This window comes from Camponotus vicinus, unplaced genomic scaffold (assembly GCF_025532165.1).
Source record: "Camponotus vicinus isolate PSW18456_S1 unplaced genomic scaffold, iyCamVici1.0 SCAF_14, whole genome shotgun sequence".
In the NCBI taxonomy this organism is placed as follows: Eukaryota; Metazoa; Arthropoda; class Insecta; order Hymenoptera; family Formicidae; genus Camponotus; species Camponotus vicinus.
Window position 1 is genome coordinate 6,602,514 of NW_028141950.1, and position 21,008 is coordinate 6,623,521.

Consider the following 21,008-nt stretch of genomic DNA (forward strand, 5'->3'; position numbering starts at 1 on the left):
TTACAGAAAATAATGAAGAGCAGATCTGTGTTTCTTATTGATAGAAACTGATTTATTTGACATCGCACATCTTAGCCTTTTTGTTATTATTTAATAAAGTTGCACAGGGGACGCTCCCTGGGACTTGTATCCCAGCAAACACCAAATAACAGTTATATAATTGTTAGTTGTAATTTCCCACTCAACAATATAACTGTTACACGTTATATAACAGTTACATAACATGTTACAGTTATATTGTCGAGTGAGAAATTACAATTAACAATTATATAAATGTTACTTAGTGTTTGCTGGAATGTGTATTATACAATATTATGTTAGATAAAGACCAATAGATTGGCGAAAATGGATTGTGATTTTTCGTAATCGTTATTTCCGACAGATCGGGCCGTGTATGAAATTCGCAGAACCAACACGAATTAATAAACATTTTTTTTTTTTTACGCGCGTACTCGCTCGCCAACAATCATCGATCAATTGTTAAAACAACCTATATCTTGTACTTTACATTTTTCAGAAAATTTTCTTTCTTACACAATTACATAAAGAAGACGGACACGTCCGAGGATAAATTCGACGTAATAGTCCCGCGTAGAGAATTTCGACGGGGAAACAATGCGAGATACAATTCTTTCTTACGTCATCGAACATCTAAGAACCCGTTTTCTCTCTCAATATGAGAAAGCTGACGTTATTTAACTTTTTATGTAAACTTTTAAGCGTTAAGATCTCACTCTGGCATTAGACGGCATTTATTATTTTATTTCTCGCGCGATGATGTTTATAACAATTCCCTATAATAATCTTGGCATCTATCCGTCACATCGGTCACATTTCTCGGCTTCCTTTTTTTTTATCCATATATCAGCTACATAATATTAATATATATATCTATTGGAGTATTTCACGCGCTACATAAAAGATGGATGTTACATTTACGATTTAAATAAAGACAAAAACGAGACAGCTGTCAGTTGGGGGACAAAGAAAGTCCGTGCAACTTTACAAACGTTTCTCTCGTCATTCTGGCGACATATAGTAATCGCAGGTGAATGGAAAAGGAATGGAAAGAGCTTCCTTAAACGGCTAAGGACTCGCGCCTCCTTCAGGCGATAAAAAATTATAGTATAACTATTTACAATAATTATAATAACTAATGATAACTTATATTAATTAAAATTAAGGTGCTATTAAAGCGACTCTTTTTGATTGATCCAGAACGATTAAAATGGAATATAAATTGAAAAGAGTAAGCAAACAATCGGACAAGTTTTTTTGATTCAAAGCTTTTCATTCACCTATCGCAATACTATCTGTGCGTTACACCTTGAAGATTATTATCAGTCTTTCTTCACGCATTATCGGCTTTATCTGTTATCCTTTTTTTTTCCATCTCTCGTAATCTGTCCAGCAAACAACTGTCTCAGAATTGAATCCATGTATCACAGAGCAGTTCGTATTCTGCTACGAAAGGTTTCTCATCGATCGGGTGATCTTGAAGGGAATCTGCTCGGGCCCTTATGTCGTAAAATCTCGTCCTCTCCCATTCGACACATTCTTTTCCCACTTTGACTTATCTTCTTTTTTCTACATAGCTCGCTCTCTTAACGAGAAGTATAAAAAACTATGTACACAGGTGCACTTCCGTTGCGCTCTTATGTCAACTGAGTACAAATAACGTTAGTTATCCTCATCTGCCTGTTTTCCACTGCTGAATGTCGGTGGACGGGATAAAAAATCTCCTTCACCATCTAATAATTTGCATAAGCAATCGGTACAGCTTTTTTAATGGAAGCGATTCAACTGTGGACTCGATTATACTTGATATAATTATGACAATTAACATCAAATGTATGTATCTTTCGTAGGCGAGTAAAAAAACGATAATTTTCTGCTTACATACGCGCTTAATTCTTTTCTATTTTCGTTTCATATTGACTGTACGGTGGATAAGAGAAAACTCGGTACTAGTCACACTTTATATAATAATTAATACCAAACTTTCTCTCTATCGCATAAGTAGTCACGCGTTTATAACGTGCTTGCATCTATATCATATCTTATCTTGCACAATATAACAGCTAAAGGGCAGATTCACCCGTCCACCGTTCGTTTAAAAATGCTCGCTGTTAACAACGCGATCAGATGCACTTTGAGAGTCATACCGGGAGATTTTTAAATAATGACTAACGAAATACGATAATAGTCCCCAGGCTATTTTCCTCTTTCGTATAACCGTCAAAGTGTGTAATTGTGAGATAAACTTGTCTTAATAATATATTTTACATTTTCGATATTTCATTAGATTTATAATAGACTCTCATAATGTACGTCATGTCTTTTTCAAGCGTCCAACAATCCATTCCAGACCCTGGTACAGCCTGAAACAATTTTTTTTTCGTATTTCAGATTTTATCTCCTCCATTACAAGAACAATGTACAACTGTTATTCATAGATCACCATCTTACCCCTCTCCCGTGAGAGCACAACAGCTCTGTATATGCCACTGATGCTTTTTGATAGATGTCAGGTCCAGCTGTCTCGAAATCTCAGCCGCTGTCATGCTGCCCTTCAAGTCTTGCTTGTTGGCGTAGACCAGAACATTGGCCTTGCTCAACTCCTCGTGATTCAGCATGGAATACAGCTCTTCCCTAATTACACCGAGTCGCTCTCGATCTGTACTGTCTATGACCATAATGATAAACTCGGTGTTTGTGTAATAAGTGGACCAGGCGGCCCTCAGACTCTGCTGGCCGCCTAGATCCCACATGATAAAATGAATGTTCTTCCACACCACTTCCTCCACGTTAGATCCGATGGTCGGAGACGTGTGGACAACCTCATTCATTAGGAACTGATACAATATAGTTGTCTTCCCGGCATTGTCCAGACCAACCATAACTATCTTGTGCTCTGAAAGCAGTGAAATTTTGTATCGATACAATTTTTACAAAGAGCTGAAATATTTTGTAGAGGTTTATGATGGGTTAGTTGTTTGTTGAAGAATATTATTGCTTAAAGAGAGTGATTCACAACTTTAGGTTGATAAGGCTGGAATTATAATAATGGTATGAAAATATTGATAAAAATTTCACACCAAGCATAACATTCTTTTTACTAACGATCTGTTACAATATATGAAGGAATTTAATATAAGATAAAGATATGGGAGGATACTTATCAAAGAACCATCAAACTTATCAGAAAAATAAATTTTGATAAGAGATAGTGTAAAATTCTGAATCCAGAGAATTCGACAGAGGCAAATTGGGACAGGTTTTAGATCGAAGAAACCATGACTTGACAGCATATGTTAACAGATTAGAAAGTAGGCCGATGTACATTTACAGAGAATTTCTAAAACATACTATCCAGTTTGCTGATGCACAACTGATCCAATTTTCCAGCACAATCCTGGCGAAACGAATGATGCAAAGGACAATAATATTGAATATTAAATTTTCCGAGAAGCCCAACAAGCTTCCCCAGGTAGTCCCACGTCAGTTTAATAAAATCAAACCATCCAAAGCATCCTCGCTCGTCGATCAAATCCTCGGAAGATCGCGAATGATGGACTTCCTGGACGGTTCCATCGCACGTGTCATCATCGTAAACATAAGGATAATACAAGAGGAGCCGGAGAGGAAGAGGAAGCTTGCACAAATGCTCACCTTCGTTGCCGAAGAGGCTCCACAGCTTGGCAAACAGCAGTCCCATGTTGGTTCCCCTTTTGACCAGAATATTTATCGTCGCAAAGAGCCCGCTTCTCGCTCGCGATTAGGAGAGAGCCTCGGCGGCAGGGCGGTTCATTGTCTCGGGGTTATGTTCGGCCTCGGCGACGACGACACCGACGAAGGCACCGCGTCATAATCGCGCCGAAACGTCAACGGATGCATCCAGGAGTCGCAGGTCGGGTTGTTGGCTCCCAGAGACAGACGCGAGAAAAAGAGCGGAAGAGAGAAAGACTCCGAGTATCGCGGGCGATCCGTCTACCGTCTACTACGATTGCGAGGGGCCGGATCAGGCGAAGCGCGACATGTTCAGGTTGCTCCGCGCAGCCAGCTGATGTTTGACGTTTGGCGCCGCGCGCGGCGCTGCCGTCGCCGGCCTTGGATTCGACCGCCTCGTTTTCTCGCCTCGAGAATCTCGACTCGCGACTCTCGCCTCGCTTCAATTCGTTTCACCTCTCGTCGAGCGTGATCCCCTGCTGATACGCTTGGTTTTTCGATAGCACGTGATTTCACGCCATTTTGCGCGTCGTCTCTTCTACTAAATAAAAGTAAGTATCTATTTATCGCATAAACGTGTATTGAAGTGGACGCCAAAATCGAGAGGTTATATTTTATATCAAGAGATAGAAGAATTGTAAATCGCCAATAATGGTGATTTCTTTCTTATGATGCTTGAAATTAAATATATTTCTCGTCGATTTAAATGTTGTAATTTATTATTCGGGTTGAGAAGACACAGTGGAATTAAAATTATAAAGAAATTGAATTATAAAGGAGGATGAAAATCACGTTCTTTTTATGAATTTTATTTAATTTAATTCATAAAAACCGCGCTAATAATTTTATTAATTGCATGATTGTGAGAGCTATTGAATTATGACACAATAGCTACGCACACAATCGGTTTGTCTTTCATTTTGCGTCGAAAAATCGTCCGGATTTATCAGGAGAATATACTTAGGTTAGAGGTAAATCACCCTGAAGTTGTAAATTCAAATCCAGAGCTAATTTCGCGGTATTAAGAGAACATGATGAGGAGGAGGCTCGCGTGACCTCTTCTAAATCCTGCTCCCCCAACATCGAAAACTGCACCAGAGTTCGCGACTCACTTTAGTTCAGTTCAACTCTTTCGAATCATACATGTATATATTTATTTCTTTGTGTTCGCATACTTCTTATCGAAATATATTCTCCCGGTAACCTCGACGATTTTTCGAAGGTATCAAAGTATACATATTTCCAGCTCTCGCTGTTTAAGAGTGCTAGTCATTTTTCGTCGCAAGAAAATGCTTCATCATGATTTTTTTTTCTCCCCAGTCGCGTACGAGAACATTGCACTCTAATGGAATTTTGCTTTGTTAACCATTCGCGTGGAATTTATATGTCAGAAAGATATTTTGAAATTGGAGAACCCGGCAAAAAGAATATTAATAAATTTTATATAATAATAATATAAATTTTATAAATTGTAAAAATTATTTTATATAATAAAAATAATTTTATAATTTTTTCTATGTTTTTATAATTTATAATTTTTTGTATAATAATTTATTATAAAAAATATATTTAAATTACATATTTATTTTAATTATATTACAATTATATTACAGTTATATTACAATTTTATTTTAATTATATTACAATTATATTACAATTATATAACATATTTATAATTTAATATAAAAAATATTATATATAAAAAAAAATTGCAAATAAATATTTTTGACATTTCTAGCTGCAGATTTTCCGGAATTCATTTCCACGAAGCGACGTCCTCGCCTTCGAAGGGGAATCTCTCTCAAGGGGCGCGATTCGCACAGATCGATTGATAAGTTGCGTCATAAAATCGAGTGTTTTGTGCGATACTCGTAACGCTGCATCATCGTTATGACAACTTTCGTGCCGATGGCGAGGCTCGAAGGCCCTGCTGACCCGGCGTGTTTCACGATTGGCTCGCGGCGTATCAGCTGACGTCGCGACGAACGTCGGGCACGTCGTCTGACACGGACTTCGTACACGGTGTATGTACACGTTCGTTCGCCGACGAGGTCGAAAGGCGCGACGACCACTTGTTGTTCCTGCCGTTCGTTCTTGCGCCTCCGATCCTGTCCCTTCGTCGCACGAATCACACGGAATAATCCGCAAATATGAGTGCTCCGTGAGTATTTTCCTCGTCTTTATTTTTTATTTTCCTTGGAATGTGACGTGGAACGAGAATATCGCATGAGGGGAAAATTATTCGGTCGCTTCGAGCACCTTGGATTTAATTTACGAGCGTGCGATTCATTCAAATCGTATACAATATCGAATATCTAATCAAGAAATTAAGCCTATCTTAATTCATCGTTAATTACCGTGAAATTATTACAGTCCAAGTTATGTATTATTATATTGTAATATGTATTATATTCTGTATTATAATTATTATAATTATTATATTATTATATTATTATTATATTATATTATTATTATAATTATTATAGTTTGAATATTGTCGAGAGCAAAATAAATCATGGAAAATATTTCGTATTGAGCTGTTTAAGGCAATTGTAGAATTTTTTTTTCAATACATATAGGTATAAGAAGACAATAGATTTGACTTTTTTTTGTCGAATTTCAATTAACATGTTTTTTGTCTTCTAGAGTAGCGGATATTGCCCTCATCGGCTTGGCAGTGATGGGACAGAATATAATTCTGAACATGAATGACCATGGATTTGTCGTATGTGCGTATAATCGTACCACCGACAAGGTCAAATCTTTCCTCGAGAATGAGGCCAAGGGCACAAAAATAATCGGTGCTTATAGCTTGAAGGAAATGGTTGGTACTTTGAAGAGCCCAAGGAGAGTAATGTTGTTGGTAAAAGGTAATCCATTTTATTATTGTAATTAAAAATCTACAATTATATATAATTATTACATACAATTATATATTATATATATTTTGTCCTGGACAAAATGAACGCATAATTTTGTTTTCACTTTTTCTTTAAGAGCTAATATTTAAATTTTAACGAAAAATTTTAAAGAAAAAATTATGCTTTAATTTTGTCCAAGAGTGTATAATAAATGCTACGATAATAATACAATCTGATGTTATATCTGATGTAGCTGGAGCAGCAGTTGATGCCTTTATTGAGCAGTTAGTGCCTCTTCTTTCTCCCGGAGACATTATCATTGATGGTGGTAACTCTGAATATCAGGATACTGAGAGACGTACCAAGGACTTGGAGAAGAAAGGGCTTCTTTTTGTGGGCAGCGGAGTCAGTGGAGGTGAGGATGGTGCCAGATACGGACCATCCTTGATGCCTGGTGGCAATCCTAAAGCATGGCCGCATATTAAATCCATCTTTCAGGTATGCTTAGCTTATCATTGTTTATAAGATGAAAAATCTATAGAAAATTTTACTGAAACACTGATACTTTTTTAGTCGATTGCCGCGAAAGTCGACGGAGAACCGTGCTGCGATTGGGTCGGCGAAACCGGCGCGGGACACTTCGTCAAGATGGTGCACAACGGCATCGAGTACGGCGACATGCAGATCATTTGCGAGGCGTATCACATAATGCGGGAAGCTCTGCAGCTCACGCAGGAGGAAATGAGCGCGACGTTCGACGAGTGGAACAAGAGCGAGCTGAACTCGTTCCTAATCGAGATCACGAGCGATATAATCAAGTACAAGGACGAGAAGGGCTATTTGCTCGAACGCATCAGGGACACGGCCGGTCAGAAAGGCACCGGCAAGTGGACGGCGATCGCCGCCCTGGATTACGGCGTCCCAGTCACGCTGATCGGCGAATCTGTGTTCGCCAGATGCCTGTCTGCGCTGAAGGACGAACGTGTGGAGGCGAGCAAGATACTAACGGGTCCGAATCTGGTGTACGAGGGCGACAAGAAACAGTTCCTCGAGAACTTGAGGAAGGCCATTTACGTCGCGAAAATTATCTCGTACGCGCAGGGCTTTATGCTGCTAAGAGAGGCTGCCAAGGTTCACAACTGGAACTTGAACTACGGCGGAATAGCGTTGATGTGGCGAGGTGGCTGTATCATAAGGAGGTAACGTTGGTCGAAACGTGAAAATTTACGCGACTTTCAACCTTGCCGACTTACGTCGATATCACATCAATCTTTCTCAGATGATCTTACATTTTCTTTTAAAACACACAAACAAGAAGATATAAATGTCAAGGTTGTATACAATGTTTCAAGGATACATTTCATATCTAATGTCACAGAGGCTCTCGAGGTAATTCTCGTTTCTCCCAAAAGACGCCGTTTATTATCTCGTCAAAATAATATCTTGTATTATACTTAAAGTAGAGAATATAATTGCGTGTAGATATGTATCGCGCGATAACAGTTACATATATATTTTATTTATATATATAAGATTAAAATATATAGAAACATGCGTATCTCTGGAGAGCAAAATTACAGTGATAATCTTTTTGCAGCGCATTCCTGGGAAATATAAAATTGGCCTACGACAAAAATCCGAAATTGTCCAACTTATTGCTGGACGATTTCTTCGCCAAGGCGGTGAAGGATTGCCATGAAAGCGCCAGGATAGTGGCGAGCGCCTCCGTGAAGATTGGCATACCGACTCCTGCTCTGTCGTCAGCTCTGGCCTTCTACGATGGGTTCAGAATGGGCCGATTGCCGGCGAATCTACTGCAGGCGCAACGAGATTACTTCGGCGCTCATACGTATGAATTGCTCGGCGAGGAAGGGAAGTTTGTTCATACGAACTGGACCGGACACGGCGGGAAAATATCCGCCTCCACGTACGACGCGTAAACTCTAAAGAAACTGAGAACCTCTTCAGTCGATAATGTACAAAAATTGCGATTGCGAGAAAAAATTGCGATACTAAGAGTATGATATAAGTATTTGTGATTTACAGATGTTTATAATAAGTACAAACGCAACATGAGATATTTATCATAATTATAAACGTATCTTCAAAAATACATTTATAATTATGTTACAATTAAAATGTGAGTCACATAATAATTCCATGCATGTGATAGTTGATACAACAGAACGAATAAGCAATTTTAATATTGATTACAAAATTGAAAGCTACAAATATGAACAAAGATTTATATATTTCTCTTTCTTCGCGATCTCTCTCTTCTTGATAAATATATATATATATATTTTTCATAAATATATACAAATTTTCTAGGATACATCGCAAAGAGACAAGTTAAAAAAAAGGCCTATATTTTACAAATGTTAATTATATTGATGAAATATAAACTTGAGCCTTACAAGGAAACAGGAACGAGTAACATAAAATTTCCTTCGACGGACCTTCCCGTGTTGAACATTCCTGTATCGTCAACCGCGACGTCTTATTTCGCTTCCGTGCGCCACGTTCCATTCGAGTCGCACGTATATTTTAGGAAACTCCGATTTGGAGGCTCGGGTTACGTAACGCGGATAACTTACATTACTCAGTGACTATGGAAGTTAACGGAGCGCTCGACGACGAGTTATACGCGTCACGTAGGTCGTAAACAGCGAGCATAATTTGTGGGCTTATTTTTTTCCTACCGTTCGGGCGATAATGAAATTATCACTGCGTATGTTGCGTTGACGCAAGAACGAGAGGAAAGGAGAGAGCGATCGCTCTCGAGGAAGTGGAGACATAAGACGAGCAAATTGCAGTGAAACACCGAGCTGTGATTACGGATTGCGAATCCGTCGACGTTACGTTACATTTCTCTTTCTCCTCGAGGATATTGGAGCATGACACTTTCAATTACACTGGCGTTCAGTTGCGCTCGCGAAATGAAGATTCCGGAAACTTTGCGCAATACAATTATTTTTTTTTTGCGCATTCCATGTAACGTTAAGGATTTTCGATTGAGATTTTCCTTATTTAGAGCTGGCTTTTTTGTAATTAAATTTTATCGTTATTAAGTGTATTCAAATCCGCCAGGCGTTTTATTTATTCCGGATAAGATAATTAATTAATTCTAAATTAATTATACTAGAAACTTTTCCCTCTCCAATACCAGTTTTTTCTCCTTTTTTTAAATAACGCTAGTCGGCCTCGAAGCTTCCTCGTTTTATCCTCGATGCACCACGTTTTTCTGAGGAATATTTAATATTAGTCGGGTTTTTTTTTAACATCAAGGTCGAGCTAATGTTTGTTGTACATATATTATATACACGGATTAAGAAGTTTTACACGTGCTATAAGTTTTTATTTATATCTCGATCATACGTGAGCATGCAACGAGAACCGGCTTATTATCGAAAGTTCAAATTTATACCAACTAAATTCTCGAAATGCAGAGAGATGACGATTTCAGAGGCAGATTTTAACGTTGAATATTATATGAATCTGATGAGATATTTTTTCACCTCACGATCAACAATTATGTCAATTAATCGCCATCTATTCCGTCTTATTTTTTTTACAATATTGTATTTCATCAATTTTATATAATGTTGAATATTATATGAATCTTTGATGGAATATTTTTTAAACTCAGAACCAACAGTCATGTTAATTAATCACCATCTATCCCATCTTATTTTATTTAGAATATTACATTTCATCAATTTTATATAATGTTTAACATTATATGAATTTTTGATGAGATATTTTTTAAATTCGGGACCAACAATTATGTTAATTAATCGTCATCTATTCCGTTCTCATTTTGTTTAGAATATTGCATTTCTTCAATTTTATATAATGTTGAATATTATATGAATCTTTGATGAGATATTTTTTAAATTCAGGACCAACAATTATGCCAATTAATCCCCATCTATTCCATTTTATTTTGTTTACAATATTGCATTTCATCAATTTTATATAACGTTGAATATTATATATGAATCTTTGATGAGATATTTTTTAAATTCGGGACCAAAAATCATGTTAATTAATCGCCACCCATTCCATTTTATTTTGTTTACAATATTGCATTTCATCAATTTTATATAATGTTGAATATTATATGAATCTTTGATGAAATATCTGTTCACCTCAGAACCAACAATCATGTTATTAATCGCCATCTATTTCGTCATTTTGTTTAGAATATTGCATTTCATCAATTTTAATCGGTTGGTAATTGAAACACAATCAGGTTTCTTCCTCCAGATACATATCATTATATGTATACAAGAAAAAGTAAAATCGGCGTTAAATCAAGTCAAGCGTGAATCTCGTCGGTTTTTCATTTTTCATTCTTTTCGTGATTTTTCCATTTTCTGTCGAATCCCAAGCGCACGTTTATCTCGCTTTGAATTTAGAGAGAAAGAGGAAGAGAGAGAGAGAAAGAGAAAGAGACATACTTGTACGGGGTGTAAATAAAAAAAAGGAGCAGACTCTTATTTTTTGCGCGCGGGGACACGAGACGAGATCCGTAGAGGGGAGGAGGGGGGGGGCTCGACGCGACGAGGAGGAAGAGGAGGAGGTGCGGGCGGGAGGGAAGGGGGAGGGGGATCGGCTGGCGCCCGGTGACCGTAGACGGGCGGCAGTGGATAGTCCGCGCTCGCGGTAGCGCTCGTATTCGTCGCGTAGATATAAAGCCCAAGATGGCCGACCACAGGGAACGGGACTCTTACTACTCGCAGACGGATCTGCGCTCGAAGAACGACGACCCTCCAAACTCCCGTCTCTTCGTCATCTGCCACAAGAGCCTCGAGGAGGATGACCTCAGGAAGGCGTTCGAGAAGTTCGGCAAGATCGAGGACATCTGGGTGGTCAAGGATCGCAACACGGGCGAGAATAAAGGTGATCCTGCTGCTGAAGCCTTAGCTAAGGATAAGACTGATCGATAAGGGAAGCGAATTCGCCTCTCTCCTTCTCTTCTTCTTCCTCTCCTCTTCTCCCTTTCTCGCTAAAGTTGTTCCCTTCTAGAGTCCTGGGGTCCGGAAAATGTATGCAATCTCTTTTTTTTTTTTCTCGTACATGTCAACGAGTCTACTTCTAATCTTCCGTGTTGTTTGTGTTGCCCTGCTGTAGGCGTCACGTATATCAAATTCTCCAAAACGTCCGAGGCGGCGTTCGCCCTCGAGGAGATGAACGGCAAGATGCTGGGGTCCGTTGGCAGACCCATCAAAGTGATGATCGCCTCAAAGTAAGCCTCGTCGTTCCCATATAGCACAGAAACATTGCGGCAATATTGCAATGTTGTTGCAATATTGTAATAACATTGTAATATTGCCGCAATATTGCTGCATGGGTCTTGTTACTTTCATTTCATCTCAAGATCCCAGCAAACACCAAGTAACATTTATATAACTGTTAGTTGTAATTTTCCACTCAGCAATATAACTGTTACATGTTATGTAACTGTTATATAACACGTAATGGTTATATTGCTGAGTGGGAAATTACAACTAACAGTTATATAAATGTTACTTGGTGTTTGCTGGGATATTTTAATCGGACGTACTCCATACAGCACAGACCATTGTTGTTACATTGCAGCAATATTGCAGCAACATTGCAATATTGCTGCAATGTAACCACAATAATCTGTCAATAACTACAATAGTAATTTCCCACTCAACAATATAACTGTTACATATTATATAACTGTTACATAACATGTAACAGTTATATTGTTGAGTGGAAAATTATACCTAACAGTTATATAACTGTTATTTAGTGTTTGCTGGGTGCTGTGTGGGACTCTTCTCGATGGTAATCTGTCATATCCCATACATCACAGAGCATTGCAGTAATATTGCCGGAATATTGCTGCATGGGTTTTGTTACTTTCATTTCATCTCAAGATATTTTAATCGGATCCCTTATAGCACAGACCATTGTTGTTACATTGCAGCAATATTGCAGCAACATTGCAATATTGCCGCAATATTGCTGCAATGTAACCACAATAATCTGTCAATAACTACAATAGTAATTTCCCACTTAACAATATAACTATTACATGTTATATAACTGTTACATAATATGTAACAATTATATTGTAGAGTGGAAACTTATACATAACAGTTATATAACTGTTATTTAGTGTTTGCTGGGACTCTTCTCGATGCTAATCTGTCAATAATACTTTACCCCATGATTAATTATGATTCTTTTTGTAGCCGAGATCAGGGCTCGGTGCGCGAGACGAACGAAGAGGAGAGGTGGGTTCGACTGTTCTGCGTTCTACCGAAAACCATGACCGACAGCGAGCTGCAGCAAGAGTTCTCCAAGTTCGGCGCGATCGAGTACGCAACCGTGGTCAAGGATCGCAGCACGAACGAGTCCAAGGGTTTCGGCTACGTCAAGTTCAAGAAGGTGTCCAGCGCTGCGCGAGCGTTTGAAGAGTGCGATAGGAAGTACAAGGCGGTATTCGCCGAGCCGAAGAAGCCGAAACCCGATCACAATGACGCCAAGTACAACAACGGTCTGTCCAGCGTCGCGTACGACGGTACCAGTGGTAGCTATGGCACGTCCAACTTCGGCAAGAGCAGCATCAGTCTGGAGATCGCGACCAACTACTCCAACTCGGACGGTTACACGCGTCTACAGGTGATCGCGCATCCTGCGTTGAATCAGGATCAGTTGTGGAAGCTCTTCGACATCGTGCCCGGTATGGACTACTGCCACTTGAAGACCGACGTGAGATACAGGATGCCACGGGGTCAGGCGGTGGTGGTGTACAACAACTCGAGCGCGGCGGCGTACGCCCGCGAGAAGTTTCACGGCTTCGAGTACCCACCTGGGCATCGGATGATCGTCAAGCCGGACTTGACGAGCGCGCCGCCGAAGAGCGCGACGAAGCCCGGCGGTTCGACGGCGGTCGGCAGCGTCGCCAACGCGAGAACGGACCTGGCACACCTGGCGGAGACGATCGCCCAGGCAACGTCGCTGATTCAAGCCGCGGGGTTGACGGCACCGAGTGAGTAAACTTAAACGCTTGGTGCCACGAGGAAGCAAATACGTTGTGCGTGTAGTGTCGCTACTTTTCTCGCTTTAGGCTTGGATCACATATCCGTGAAGCTGCCGCCGGCGCAGCCGATGGCGAGCATCGACGCCGAGGTGGCCAAGAGGTGCTTCATCGTCTGCGGTCCACCGGTACCGCCCATCTACGCTATGAAGGACGCCTTCTGCAGGTTCGGAAATCTCATAGATGTGTACATGTTACCCGGCAAAAATTGCGGCTACGCCAAGTACGCCAGCATTGACAGCGCAAACGAGGCCATCGAGGTAAGGTCTTCCCTTTTCTCTCCTGCAGTCTTAATTGTTGAAGAATCTCGTATCCATTTTAAATTTAAAATACTTATCTTAGGTTCTACACGGGCAGGAGATCTGTGGTTCTCGGCTGAAGGTGCTGGAGGCGGAGGAACGAAACGTCGGCGAAGACCGGCGAAAACGATTGCGGATGGACGAGGACGAGAATTGAAGGGATTGTTAAAAAGCTCGTATCTCGTAAGTAGTAGACGAAACGTAGTGCGGCGCGAAGGGAAAGAGAAGCATTTCTTTGTAATACACTCCCGACGTTGTGTTTTGTCGACGCTATCATTCTCTCTCTCTCTTTCTCTCTTTCTCTTTCTACCTCCTCCTACCCCTCCTCCTTTCTCCTCTTCCTCCTCGGGCACGGGGGGGAAGACAAAGCCGGCAGGAGAGAATGTAATTTTTGCTGTTTGTCTTCACAGACTGACTGGTATATACAAGCTGGACGCACGCAACAAAAAGAGACGAATTTAAAGACTACTCACTTGACCACGTCAAGGGCCTGCATCCAGGGAAAACTACTCCAACTACCTACCTAATATACATATATATATACATATATGTATATATTTATATATATATATATAATATGTATATGTATATTTAACTGTTCGCTTTACGTTCGCGCAACTGCAACAACGTTACTGAAACTTTTAACTGCTACTCTACTATTACTACTACTACTACTACTATTACTTTTTATCCTCTTACATGTTCGTCCGTTTTCACACACGATTATAGCGCTCGCGAAGGACTCGTGTTTCTGTTATTTTAAGAGGCTTGTGCGAACGGTTGATTTCGTTGAGCATTTCGTTCGCTGTGTACCTTGGCAAGCGCATGGATGTTGCCCCTATGTGTATGCATTTTCTTCGCTCGCGAGAACCGCAGGACCTGAGAATCGAGGGAAACAAAGCGCACGTACCGATTCGTTTCCCGCGAGATCTCCCCTTTTCTTTTTATTCTGATTTATAGCTTTATTTGTTTAGATTGTTATCTGATTATTAACGATGAAGATTGTATTTTCTCGGACGGTGAACCGTCAGAGTTGTTTACATTAAAAGTCGCTTCAACTCGACAACTTTGTAAAGAGAAAAAAAAAATAAAATATTAATATATATATTTAACGAATAGTAACTCATAATATCAGTGAATCGTTCAATGGCAAAAGTACATTTCTATAATGTATGCAAATTTTGTTTCATACATGTAAAGCACGCAATAATGCACTATAACAAATATATGTATATTTTTTTTTTAAAAGTAAAAGTGCTATCCGTTCGCACAGGCTTTTAGATATAATCTGTGTTAGGTTTAGCAAGAGAGAAATCTTTCATTTATAATTACATTTCTGTACTTTTTCTTTTGTAGTTATTATATTGCGTGCAGGAAGCAAAATATATGACTTGTACGTTAGACACCATTGACAGCTTTCACAAGACGATAGGTATTAAAATTATTGCGGATAAAAAAAAAGGAAAAGAAACTGCAAAGCAAGGTACATCCTTGAGATACCGGTGCAAATATTTATCCTATGTATAATGATTGTTCATGGTCGGATTCTGTTCTTTGTTAATGCATTATTACACTTTTTTATATCGTACATCGATCGTGTTTATTATAAAATATTTTTAACTCGTGTAGATGTTTTGTAATAAAATGAAACGTTTATTTACGTACTGCCTTTTATGTAACAAGAAGAAGACGTTATTGCTTAAGCTTTTAAATAACGAAAAATGTTACTTTTGCTTCTTTCAACAACAAAAAAGTTTTGACTCATTTTTTTATCTTAAGAACTAATGAAGAAATGATCAACGACTTATTAAGAAAAAAATGGGCCGAGAGAAACGGTGAATATTTTTCGACTTTTAATATATACCTGAAAAATTTTCTACATATGAAGAAAAAAACGTATATAAAAATACTAAGATAAAATATTGCCAGAACGTATGTTATATATGCTTTTAATTGCGTGAGTGTATCTTATTTTATAGAAGCTATCGATGTACGAAATGTACTGGCATGTAAATTATCTTTCATGTTTAAGAGAGTACAAAGAACAAACACGGAGCGTATATGTGTTAGACTTGTCGCTTATTGAGATTAAAATAGAAGGAAGGAGGGAAGACGACTTTCCCTAGATATACGTGAATTTAGAATTCATTACGAAACCAAACAACCTCGTCATACACGTAATAATGATTGACGCACAACATTGAATAATGATAGACACGCATTTTTGTATCACCTACGTGCGATTTTAGACCCACACTGTATTGACCGTAAAAAAAGGAAATGATGTTCCAGGAGACTGTAACTGTGACTTGTTTTTTTTTTTCTTGATGGTATCAAATACACATGTGGAATACGCAATAAATCCCAAACACCGACTCTCTCACTTCATTTTTTTTCTCACTGCTCACTATCGAACGGAGAGTATTATACGATTCTGTTCGCGCGTCCGTCAAAACTGCTACTTCCTGAGATGATCTGACATGTGTTCTTCTCGCTTCCAGGATACCGCGGAAATTCCACGAGGGAGAAGCATCGTACCTGAAGACTGTGATATTATTTTTAGCAACGTGAAAATATTATAATGTTTCTACGAGAATGTACATGGAACAAAGTTTTACAGAGAATATATATATATTATTATATTTTTATATATGCAATGACTCTGTCTCGGTTGATGTCATTTGTATTTGTAAATTTATTAGCATGTATTTTCGTCATTTGTATTTATAAATTTGTTAACGTATATTTTCATTTCGATCGCTATTTATATTTTAAATTTTAATTGGGCGAATAATGATGAATTATATTATTTTTTTATCGTCTATTTTTCAGAAACGTTTTAATTATTCAAAGAAATATATATATATATATTTATATATATATATTTTTAACAATTAAAAAAGCTTCTAAAGATACTTTTATAATTTTTATAATTTTTTTATTATTGAAAATGTGGATATATATATATTTTTCTTTTCAATAATTAAAAAAGTAATATTTTTATAAATATTTTTATAAACTTTTTCTAAAAATTTTATTTCAAATATTTTTTAAAAATTATTTAATCGAATATATAGATTAAATATATATATATATATATATATATATATATATATATATATATATATATATATATTGAATAATTAAAAAAATTTCTAAACAGAGAATATAATTTATTGTTATTCGCCTAGTTATTTAAATGATTTTTTTTACATTTTTGTGAGAATATTTAATTATGTGTATTATTATAAGCATTTTAATCTGTCACTGAAAACGAGCGTATCTTCCCGTTGCAAGCATTTGAAGAGTAGAATTTTAAATTTGGCGGGACGCAGTAGCAACGATAAATTCAGACGAGACTGGCAGTAGTAAAGATACGTTCAAACAGTCGACGTTTCGACAGATCGGACGTTTATAAAGATGTAACGTACAGTAGCACGCGCACACATACATACAAAGGTACTTCTTAATACATTTCTTACTTTTCTTACTTTTTAGTTCAATTTTAATTTAACTTATTTTTAATTTCACTCTTTCTTAAAAAATACTCGTTAAAAAAATATCGATATAATAACGAGCGTCTAAAGATCTCCTCTTTGAAATTCTTCCGGGGACCACGTCCCGAAAAATTCAAGTGCGAAGAATTAAACACATTAAAAGTCTACGCATATCACGCAATTTGCACGCCGGTGCAACGTGCGCGACGATCCTCTCGATCGTTATCGTCATCGATCATCGATCGCGGCGAACGGAGGCGCGAAGCGCCCTGAAGTGGGTCGCAATCGCCGCTACGAATAGGTCGCGAATACAGCGCCGCGGCGCGGAGGGGCAGGGAGGAAGGAGCGTGGAGGGGGCGGGGCGGGCGCTGTCACGTGTCCCAGAACGTGCGGCTAGCGCGAATCGCGCTTCGCGCGGAATTCGTCGGCCAGTCCGCGTCCTGTCGCGCACATGAGCGGTCGTCATCGTCGATCCCTCCTCGATCCTTGAATCTCGAGAGATGAATCGCGAACTCGAAGCGGGCGCGTCGCGCGTCGCGTAAAGGAAGTTCTTCCGAAGGGGGAGTACGTTTTTTTCTCGTTAAGAAGATTATCCTTGTTCGAAAATAAAAAGAGAGATCGCGCACAATGGAGGCGGTGTCCGTGGAGAACGCCAAGGTGTCGGACTCCGGATACTCCAACACTTGCAGCAACAGTCAGTCGCATCGCAGGTGAGTGCGACTCGCAATTTTCAAAATTTTTTTTTCCTGTTAGAAACGATCGCCTGTGATTTTCCAACCTCTTTTGAGTGATGGGATATTTTTTGAAAAAAAGTGGGAATTGTTATAATATTTGTAATATAATTGTTATGTTTTAAATATAATTGTTATAATAATTTGAGGTTATCAAAATAAAAAATTTGTCTTTTTTTTTGCTAAATAAAGGTTTACGTTGGAGATTGTGTTCCTTTAGACCACTTTATTATTATTTTTTTTTCGTGTTATTAAATTATATATTTGAATTTTTTAATAAATAATAATAAAATAATTATTTAATAAATAATAATTAAATAATTATTTTTTTTTCGTGTTATTAAATTATATATTTGAATTTTTTTTGTAAATTATGCGCGCAGAGCCCGTCATTTTCGATAATAATAATTTACTATAAAAATGCGTGAAAAATTGAAAATGTATTATACGTCAAATTCACACTGTAGGACTATACGTCATACAATGGAATCTTTCTTCGACACGTGATCGATGCACTTCAAAGTGCACATTGAATACACGTGTGACCTCGCTTTGAACTTCGGCCATTTATTCGTGATGCGATTACCTTCTTAGTAAATAACACGGTTGTACGTATTGAATATATCTATAGTGATCGATATATCGTTAAGTAGTTAAATAGTACATGACAATCATGCGGAAATCACGTTGTTTATTTCCTTGAATTTCATTGAATGGCATCGTCAGATTCCTTTCACTACACGTGATAAAATCGAATGTATTCTCATTTTTTAAAAATTGACAATACAAATGTTTTTGATTTTCTTTTGTACTATACATTTCTATTTGTGTTTTGTTTATATATATAATATGGAAAAATGTAAAAAAATAAAAAAAATGAATGATACGAAATAGAATAAAAAAATAAATGAAATAAAATTCGAGAGAGATTTATATAATATAATAATTACGTGATTTTTTTATATAATATAATAATTATAATTATAAAAAAATATAATAATTATAATATATATATTATAATGATAAAGTGGAATATATATTCTTAATTTAAAATATGAAAAATTATTTACTCGAAAATTATTTACTTGATTTCTCTCGAATTTTATTTTATTTGTTTTTTATTCTTTTTTATATTATTGCATTTTTATTTTTGTTCTTTTTACATATATTATTTTTTTATTAATTCTTTTACATTTGTATAAATTATATAAACTCTATATTTTTTTTAAACTAATTGAATTCGCGTTTGACTAATGAGAAATTACGTTGAATAGTCAATTAAGACTTTATAATGAGCTGGAGTGATGCTAAGGAAAATCACGAGATTATTGATAAGGTTCATTGTTTCTTGATTTACCCGGCCAGTTTTTCTCTCTTTGTCCATATAATAATACATCCAGAAATAGTCGGATTACGATACTGGATATAATTTAACCTGCTTGGCTCGGCGTCGCAATAATCATAATTACATCCCCTTGACCACAATAGCCATTTAGTCGCTATCACCTGGGTGTACATCCCTCCTCGCAATATTCCCGATCGAGAACAAGCTCCTTTTATCTCTATTAAACGGGACGCTATTGTTTTATTTGTATTTTACTATTTTTGTCACATTACTTCTAAATATACTCGATAATTATACAATAATTATACGCTCTGCGCATCAATTTTCCAGAAAATTTACACCGTATGATTATGCAACGATTAGGATTAATTAGAATGGTTTATTAGAGAGATAATTTATCGATATGTGAATCGAAGAAAAATCTGAATCTGTTTAAATTTAATGTTTCTAAAAAAGAAGAAATCTTCTTTAAGATTATTTTTATAAAAAAAAGATTTCTTTTACATATATCCAATGAATGAAATGGTGTTGATGAAGAGTGTTTTACATATTCAGCTTTTCTTGTATTTTTTCTAAGAGTCTTAATTGACTATTCAACATAATATATAATTTCTCATTAGTCAAACGCGAATTCAATTAGTTTAAAAAAACAAAGAGTTCATATAATTTATAAAAATATTTTAAAAAATAATAAAAAAATAATACATATAAAAAAACAAAAATAATATAAAATATAAAAGATAATAAATAATAAATAATAAAAAGACGTGACTTATATTATATAATTACGATTATAAAATATATATAATAGTTATAATAAAATAGTTATAATAAAATAAAATAATTATAATAAAATAATTATAATAAATGATTATAATATAATAATTATATATTAAATGTAATAATTGTGTGCAATATAATAATTATAATTTATATAATACATAGAAAATTAGATTTTTTATATCATGGAACATGATACATTTTTCGAAAACACCCTTGGAAAATATCTTTTAAGCATCATTCTTTTATATAATCATTTTTGTGTATTTAATATTTGAGTTATGTAATGAAGTAAAGCATTATTGCCAGATATTTTTCGAAAACAAATTTTATAGCGTGGTAAGATATATATAGACTTAACAGGAGTAAAGGGATTAAATTGTGACGAATTAATCGCATAAATCTATCGCATAATCATATGGATTGCAACAGATTAATTCTTTCGTTCGAACTAAAATACAGATCCTCGATAAATTAATCGCTGCGCTTTATATAATCAGAATCATCAGTTTTATACTGGCTTCTATAGACTTGTATACACGCTGCCAATATCCTGAGCATATCCTGTTCCTTATACACGTCGCGCAAATTAATGGACATCATTTTTTTAGAACACTGAGATATTTAAAAGACTTTCAGGTATTTTCAGAATTTTTAGAACATTAAAGAATTCATGCATCTTCTTTTT

The 21,008-nt window shown here is 36.7% G+C and overlaps 4 protein-coding genes across 9 annotated transcripts in view; 3 read left to right on the top strand and 1 right to left on the bottom strand.

Moving 5' to 3' along the window:
- Positions 1-26: 26 nt before the first annotated feature.
- Positions 27-4,070, bottom strand: Arl5 (ADP-ribosylation factor-like 5). Its single transcript, XM_083089296.1, has 3 exons — positions 3,673-4,070; positions 2,470-2,914; positions 27-2,381 (listed from the first exon to the last, which is right to left on the bottom strand). Exons 1-3 carry the CDS (start codon positions 3,716-3,718, stop codon positions 2,333-2,335), a joined length of 540 nt encoding a protein of 179 aa, XP_082945422.1. The 5' UTR covers positions 3,719-4,070; the 3' UTR covers positions 27-2,332.
- Positions 4,071-4,157: 87 nt separating this feature from the next.
- Pgd (phosphogluconate dehydrogenase) lies at positions 4,158-9,666 on the top strand. Its single transcript, XM_083089293.1, has 6 exons — positions 4,158-4,280; positions 5,468-5,890; positions 6,376-6,599; positions 6,844-7,088; positions 7,164-7,789; positions 8,188-9,666. Exons 2-6 carry the CDS (start codon positions 5,880-5,882, stop codon positions 8,528-8,530), a joined length of 1,449 nt encoding a protein of 482 aa, XP_082945419.1. The 5' UTR covers positions 4,158-4,280; positions 5,468-5,879; the 3' UTR covers positions 8,531-9,666.
- Positions 9,667-11,212: 1,546 nt separating this feature from the next.
- LOC145965454 (RNA-binding protein 45) lies at positions 11,213-16,617 on the top strand. Of its 3 annotated transcripts, XR_014436715.1 has the most exons (7): positions 11,213-11,495; positions 11,727-11,841; positions 12,821-13,620; positions 13,699-13,928; positions 14,011-14,150; positions 14,378-15,450; positions 16,469-16,617. XR_014436715.1 is itself a non-coding variant. In XM_083089012.1 (6 exons), exons 1-5 carry the CDS (start codon positions 11,297-11,299, stop codon positions 14,122-14,124), a joined length of 1,458 nt encoding a protein of 485 aa, XP_082945138.1. In that variant the 5' UTR covers positions 11,213-11,296; the 3' UTR covers positions 14,125-14,150; positions 14,378-16,617. The 3 variants fall into 3 exon arrangements, 2 of the variants coding, with proteins under 2 accessions (XP_082945138.1, XP_082945139.1); XM_083089012.1 differs by having other exon boundaries at positions 14,378-16,617; XM_083089013.1 differs by lacking the exon at positions 14,378-15,450.
- Positions 16,618-17,876: 1,259 nt separating this feature from the next.
- Positions 17,877-21,008, top strand: part of Per (period circadian regulator) — a 34,175-nt gene continuing 31,043 nt past the window's right edge. For 3 of the 4 annotated variants that reach the window (XM_083089008.1, XM_083089010.1, XM_083089009.1), the window contains exon 1: positions 17,878-18,174. In XM_083089008.1, the coding sequence (XP_082945134.1) occupies positions 18,092-18,174 (83 nt within the window). In that variant the 5' untranslated portion in view covers positions 17,878-18,091. Of the gene's footprint in view, positions 18,175-21,008 lie in introns of all 4 variants that reach the window. The other variant, XM_083089011.1, reaches the window with a different exon arrangement.